This window comes from Gadus macrocephalus, chromosome 22 (assembly GCF_031168955.1).
Source record: "Gadus macrocephalus chromosome 22, ASM3116895v1".
Classification (NCBI taxonomy): domain Eukaryota; kingdom Metazoa; phylum Chordata; class Actinopteri; order Gadiformes; family Gadidae; genus Gadus; species Gadus macrocephalus.
The window spans coordinates 6,070,075-6,077,574 of NC_082403.1; the positions used below are offsets into that span (position 1 = coordinate 6,070,075).

Here is a 7,500-nt window from a genome sequence, read left to right on the forward strand (position 1 = left end):
AAGGTGCTCAAATATCCACGAGCCAGTCACAATCCTAATCCCTCGGCGAACTGGTTCACAGACTCTCCCAATCCACGTTGTCGCCTCCCCCGGTACTCAGCGCTTGCGAAGCAGCTTCTGGGAGCGGCTTGCTCAGGACGCTAGGCACCAGGGGCGAGCGCGTAAAAGTGTATGCTAACCCGATCCGTTTAATTTAGAGCAAATGCCGCTGGCTCTGATAGTCTTATAGGCCCTGTAGTGTGGCCAGCGTAGGTTGTGAGTTTGCGGGCAGCCTGGAAGGGTGTATCCTCACAAACCACGGGCTGGGTTCCAATCAGACCTACACTGGCTTCCTCTCAGGTCGAAATAGGATGCTAAAGTTTAACTCTAAACTTCCAGGGATGCTTCCTTGTGTTCACAGGTGGTTCTGTCAGGACCTCATAGAGCACATGGTCTTGGGATCTTACATTTGAAAGCATGATAAAACATTATTTCCGACACAGCTTTTCAGAGAACACATCAAACAATACATTTCACGGCTAAGAATTCAAACACTGCCACTATCACATGCGGAGAAATACCCTGAACAATCTCTAGAGCCTGTAGTTACTGGAGTATAGTTTTACAACCGAAAACGAAACCAGTTGATTCTCTCCATTATACCCCTCTGCCTGTGAAGAGGTAAATGTGTTGACACTAGAGATCTGTACGGCGAGTACGGGAGTTGTTTCTTACCGATGCACCGCGGCTGCGTTCCGCCCCCAACTGCCTGTCCCTCTCGCACAGTTCCTGGTCGTCGGGCCGACCAGGATCAGGGGCGGGGCACAGCTGAAGGACACTTCCGATTGGTAGAAGGAAACTCCGCCCTCCCTGAACCCGCCCACTGGCAGTGCCCGGGCTCTCCGCAGAAACTTGGCTACACAGACACAAAACCGAGACAAGCAAACATTGAAAACAGACACAGGCTCAGACCGCGACAACAACCCACAACGTAACACAAAACCACAACACACACCACAACACACACTACGCATCGCAACACACACGCATCGCAACACATACGCATCGCAACAGACACCGCAGTGACAAGGCATTTGTGTCTGTCAACTGTCAAGAAGTCTCCCTTCACTTTAATCCAAGTTAATTCAAAAAGTCCCAATCTGGCTGATTAGAAGGTGCCTGAGGGACAACACTTTCAATTATCTTTGTTTATCTACCCTCCGTTGCCATCGTTGCTTTAGGAGGCATGCCCAGCCCACTCTCTTAATACATCCTCTCAGATAAACAGTGACATTTAGCCAGTCAGGGGAGAATGCGAAAAGCACCCCCCGGAGCACAATGCCTCTCAGCCGTTGCATTGTGAGGAACAAAATGAGTTAAAACGAGGATAAACGAGCAGCAGAACATCACAGTGATGAGAGACGCCCACCTCAGCTTTTAAGGCATGGTCTGCCATGATAGCAGGACGTATCATGTAGTTTACGAATGGTAATGAAGAGGGAAAGAATTGTTTGGATAAATCGACATATAGGCATCGCTTGCACTTTAAATGCAGCTTTTGTGATCCGATGCGCCAGATTAGAAAACAACTCCGGAGTCCACAATTGACCCTTGATTTCAAGCTCTTGGAAAAATACTTCCTGGTAAAATAAATCAGCTGAAATGGCGCTGGGGTGGAAGAGGAGCCCTTATGTTGTTCCTACGGTTTGAAATGGAATTAAATAGTCCAAAGCCTTGGCTTTTGCACAGCCCTACATTGTTGTCGAGAGGCTTAAACGTTCGCCAACGTTGAGTGGCTGATCCAGAGAGGCGAAGCTCCCACGCATAAATCAAGATTTACAATAATGGCTGCATGCCAGGAACATCCCGACATCAAAACTGAAGGTCAACTATATAGTAGCATAGCGCTAATGCGGGGGTGCATTAAAAAATGCTTCATCTCAATAGCAGCTGATGCAGTTTGAAACTTGTGACTTTTAAGTTACAAAGATATGGAAATTCTCGCTCTGGATCAGCCGAGTGACGCGGGGAGCTAAAGACGTGATCATCAGGATGAGTCCCAGAGTGCCTGGCGGTGTGTACCTGCCAAGGAGACGGAGGAGAACGCTGGCGCATGCCCCGCGCGTAGGCACGGGGCATGCTTCTAAATGACAAAGCCACTAGTCTGCTGACACTGTGCCCAGATCGCTGTCACCACACCCATGCTATCCGATCAGGATCTGAGCCTGTCCAACTCAGGATGTGGTCTGGCACGTCGGATCAAAGTGTGAGCAGGATTCGTTCTCGGGGACGGTCCAGACCTGGCAATTAATGCGTCCAGGCATGTTTGAATGATAGAAGTCACATCGAAACGACCGAGGCATACACTATGTACGATTGTACGCGTATACTTGCTAATTGCACAGATCCTCACTTCTTCTGAGTGTCTTGCAATGTGTGCGCATTGAACAGTGGATGAAGATGCCTTCGTACCAATCGATACTGACCGTGTGTGTGTGTGTGTGTGTGTGTGTGTGTGTGTGTGTGTGTGTGTGTGTGTGTGTGTGTGTGTGTGTCTGTGTGTGTGCGTGTACGTGCACACCACTCACGCAAGCACTGCGGCAGCATGCCGCTCCAGGTGCCGTTGGCCACGCAGGTGAGCACGGCGGGGAAGGAGAGCTCGTAGCCCGGGGAGCAGCTGTAGCTCACGCTGCTGCCCCACTCGAAGTCGCTGCCCTGCAGCGCTCCGTTGCTGATGGCAGGGGGCGCTGCGCACGTCACGGCTGCAGGCGTAGACGCAGCGACAAGGCGAAGAAGATTCTTTAGTCAGCCTTATGGTGCGTTCCGTTGACATGGCATTTTTGGCGAGATTTCACTTCTTGCAAGGAAAAGTACACTAACTAGTGTGATGGTTACTGTGCTATTGTTATTTGTAGTGTACAAAATACTATACATGTTTCATTTAGTGGTCGTTATCTGCATTAAGACAGCACCAAAAAACAGGGGACACATTTAAAATGGGATCTGTGCACGAAAACACCTGTCTAATGAAAACCTTCCAGTGGCTAGTCATCAGGCTTATTCACTTGAAGGTGGCTATGATGTGTAGCCCTTGTGCAGTTTAGCCATAGCATGGGGTGCGGTCTTACCGGTACATAGAGGCATAGATCCACTCCACGTCCCGTTCTGCGTGCACGTGCGGATCGGGGAGCCGTCCTCCTCCATGGTGTACCCCGGCTGGCACTGGAAGCTCACGTTCTGGCCAATCACAAAGTCCTCTCCGTAGCGAAGGCCATTGGCTGGCACGCCCGGATCCCCACAGTTGATCACTGTTGCAGGGGAGGTGGGGGGGGGGGGGATTAGGAGGTGCTGGGGGTTCAACTAGTGCCCGTTATGGTTCGAAATGCCAGCTAAGTGGGGGTACTGAATGCAAAATCTGTATTTTGATTCCAAGATACAAGCAAAATGGTAGCTAGCTAGATGATAACTTTATTTCATCCCAAACATGAGAAATTCACTTGTTACAGCAGCCCAAGGAATATTAAAGTAAAAATAAAATAAGGTGCATAAAGAAAGTAAGGGACTGAGCTGTTGCAACAGGCTGCCACTTATGTGGCGCCACTAGTCGCATATTAGATGAAGAACGCCAATAATAACCCCTTAGCTGCATTTTTATAATTTTCTAAGATTATTTGGTTATTTTCTCTCTGATTCATGAGCTTCTTTAGAAAATCATCAAAGACGCCCTTGCTTCAAACTCACGTCCTTGTGTAACTTACTACCAACGTGTGATGCATATTTTTAACAGCAAAAGGTGTCATAAACACATAGTGTTTGAACAGTCCTCCACTGAAGAGATAACTCTTTACCCCTGAATTCTGATCCGAGTTGGTGACGCACATTAAAACTAGGGCAAACGTGGAGGGATTGCAAATAGGGCTTGTACGTCAAAATGCATCATGGGAATTTTAGTTACTCTCCCATTTTGAGTGGACTCAAATGAGTTGCAGTTCTGTAAAATCCTGAATTCTCGTAAATATACTATACCCTAGGTTTGTTTTTCAATGTCTCGCATAAGAGACGCTGTGGCGGTTTCTAACATAACAATGTCCCCCCATGATGACATAAGGACATTATCTCATGATTAATTACTAAAAAAATAATAATAATAATAATAAAAATAAATAAATAAATAAATAAAAATAATCCTTACCACCAACACGACTAACGAACATCACTAACATTTAAATGCTCCTATGCTTCCAAAAATGGAGTAGTTATTGTAAGGTGACAGTGATATACAAGCCAGATTCACTAACACATTATTAACATATTACCTCAAGTACAGAAAAAGAAATCACAAAAAAAACTAGTATGATTGAGTACGATTTCTGTCCTATTTTTATAGCCTTTGTTGTGCTTAGGCAGAAAGAAGCAGTGACTGCTTGGCAGAGTGAAAGGGAAAGCAGCCTGGTTGAGGACACCCAGGGACTGGGGGAAAGAGCATTAGGATTCTCCAGACCGTGCTTGGAGACCGCTGTCCTTCATAGTCTAATAGGCAGTTTAAATGCCTTCAAACCAACACCAGACACTCCAAAGCCTGTTAATAGCGGGGGGGCTAATCCGCTGTTAACGCACTTCCTGACAAGTTACACTTTCTCTGTTGTTTTTTTGTTAACGTTTTTTTTTACCACGCAGCGATCCAAATGAATACATCTTGCTTTGTTGGCACCTTTTGGTACCACTGTTTCCCCATCTTTAATCTTGTTATCTCCAGCTCAATGCCTTAAACACATATATCTATATATATTTGCATTTATGTAAATAAATAAATGCAAATATATATATATATATTTTTTTTTTTATATATATAAATGATGGTGCTTACTCTAATGGTTTCTAGAACTACCAGCAGCCCAAATTATAATATATGTCCTTTTCCATTTAAACATAAATGTATCATAGCGATTAATAACAATAAATTGTGCCTTTGAGATTCCCTTTGAAGGGCAAATGTCCTATTGTCAAGATAATCATATTCCTAAAGATGAGGATCAAATGCTGCAATGCTTTCTCCACCCAGCCTTATGCTAGCTAGACTAATAGCCTGATGCCAGCTAAACCAACAACCTATAATTAGCTAGACTGATAGCCTGATGAGAGCTAGACTGAAAGCCAGATGCTAACTATACCAACAACCTGACATTCACTAGACTATGAGCCTGATGCAAGCTAAACCAACAACCTCAAATTAGCTAGACTGATAGCCTTATGCTAGCTCATCGGATAGCCTAACTCCCTCTCATTGATTGTAGCTTACTTCAGAATGTCGGCAATAACATTTATAAAGTAAATAAAAACAACATTCATTAAATTGAGGATGTCTTTTTACATTGTTTTAAGACACACAAGAGTGCTGTATAAGACGAACACATTAGCTGTAATTAGTCATGGCTAACCAACAGAATCATTCCATAGATCCATTTTTATGGGTGGGAAAATTGTCATTCAAACTCTTCAAACAGCTGGGGTGAAAATCCACAGCAAACATGCTGTGTCAATGAGATCAGATTTGATCTGCCAATAGCCCAATAATTAATGGGTAAACAGAAATTAAAACAAAGATTGACATGATAGTTGAAAAAAAGCCAAGTACACAACAGTACAAAACATACAGAAGCAAATAAGGTCCTCTTTGAAATACTATAATAACTATTCATGGAGTGGACGCTACCTGTTTAGAACTGCTGCTATATTCCAAATGTTAGTCCATCTATTGTTGGTGCATTTATCTTATCTTCTCTATCGTGACAATTGTGTGTACACTGGTCGTTCGACTTGCTACTACATCAACTGTCAGAATTGTTTCTACTTCTAACATTATAATTGAATTTCTGTTGTTAGATTTGGTAGACAATACATTGAATGTCACAAATTTTTCGTACAGCGATATATACAACTGTTGGCACGTCTATCTGCATACATTACTACGAAATCACCTAGTATTAGGACATCATAACATAGTAATGTAAATCGTACTGGTGCAGTTGGGCTGTACTGTTGACCAGGTGGCGTTGGCCTGGCACAGCCTGGTGGTGGCGCCAGTGAGCAGGTAGCCGTCCATGCAGGAGTAGATGACAGAGTGGGAGAACGTCGTCCCGTCCAGACGGAACACTCGACCGTTACTGGGCGTCCCAGGGTTACCACACTGGACCGCTGGGGGGAGAGAGAGAGAAAGAGAGAGCGCAAAGGAGAAACGGACAGAGAGAGAGTGAGGGTGAGAGAGATAGTTAAGTCCCTTAACAGAGACTACGCCGTGGCACAATACCTGAGCACCGTGACCGACCCAAAACTGAGGATAACCTTGACCAGATACAGACTCAGCGAACACAGCCTGGCCATCGAGAAGGGTCGCCACAGACAGACCTGGCTCCCAAGAGAAGACAGACTGTGCTCCCACTGCACACACAACCAACTAGAAACAGAACTGCACTTCCTGACTTCCTGCCAGTCATGCGAAGTCATCAGGAATACACATTTCCCACAGATTACAAAAGCATGCAAGGACTTCAAAGACACTCCAGATGCTCACAAACTGCCATACCTGTTGGGAGAAACAAAACAATGTGTGAATGCAGCAGCAAGATTCGTCACCGTCACCTGTGATGAGAGAAGGACCTCAAAATCGCCATCCCCCTGGACTCACTCTTCACACAATAATTGGGCTATTGCACGCATCCTCCATAATGTAAATTCTGCGTATTTAGCGTGTACCTTTAATCTATGTTAATAAGAGATACTATAATATTGCACATTTTACTTTTGATAGTACTTTTATAGAATAACATTTGATATGCATAAATATTTAGTATTTAACGTTTTATACTTATCATATATTTAAGCAATAGATCCCGCCAGGCTGTGGTATGTGCTCATTATACCACTGTTAAGGGGCATTGTCCGGCCCCGACGCGCAGCGGAGGGCCGGCGACCCCCTTCACAGTGGTATAATGTGAGCACATACCACTGACTGAAGTGATCTATTGCTTTTATACAATGGTTACTGTTATGGCGAAACGAAAGTCATAGACACACTACATTTAAAAAGAAACAAAGAAAGTCAAAGTAGCCGTTTTGTTAAAGAATACAAAAAAGTAGTCCCTCCTGGCTGCCGCTATGCATCGACGGTCGCTATGCAACACACTTTAGCGTCCCTCCGAGAGAAGGCTCCGATAGAGCGGTTCGCCGGCAATTTATCCTATGGAGCAGTTCACTCGCCGATATATTTCCCCGCTGGTGAATCCCCTCCTCCATGGTCAAGCTAAATCTCCGTGTGATAAAGTTTCTTACGATACTTTGTAACGGTTTCCTCTTCAAGGCGCGGAGTGATACTTTCACAAAATGATCGGGCGTCATAGCAGTTATGTATACGCTCTTTATACAACAGTTGGGAACCAATCAGATCGCTGGATTTAGGTCCCCCATTGTATAATATACTATATAACTGACCTTTTTAATTTAATAATGCTGTTTATTTTATTG

The 7,500-nt window shown here is 44.6% G+C and overlaps 1 protein-coding gene across 1 annotated transcript in view; it reads right to left on the reverse strand.

The window, feature by feature from the left end:
- Positions 1-55: 55 nt before the first annotated feature.
- The window catches only part of LOC132451539 (CUB and sushi domain-containing protein 3-like), a 243,589-nt gene continuing 236,144 nt past the window's right edge, over positions 56-7,500 (reverse strand). Inside the window, exons 59-63 of the mRNA XM_060044079.1 lie at positions 5,998-6,174; positions 3,108-3,287; positions 2,568-2,741; positions 715-895; positions 56-140 (exon numbers count right to left, since the gene is read on the reverse strand). Of these exons, the coding sequence (XP_059900062.1) occupies positions 56-140; positions 715-895; positions 2,568-2,741; positions 3,108-3,287; positions 5,998-6,174 (797 nt within the window). The remainder of the gene's footprint in view (positions 141-714; positions 896-2,567; positions 2,742-3,107; positions 3,288-5,997; positions 6,175-7,500) is intronic.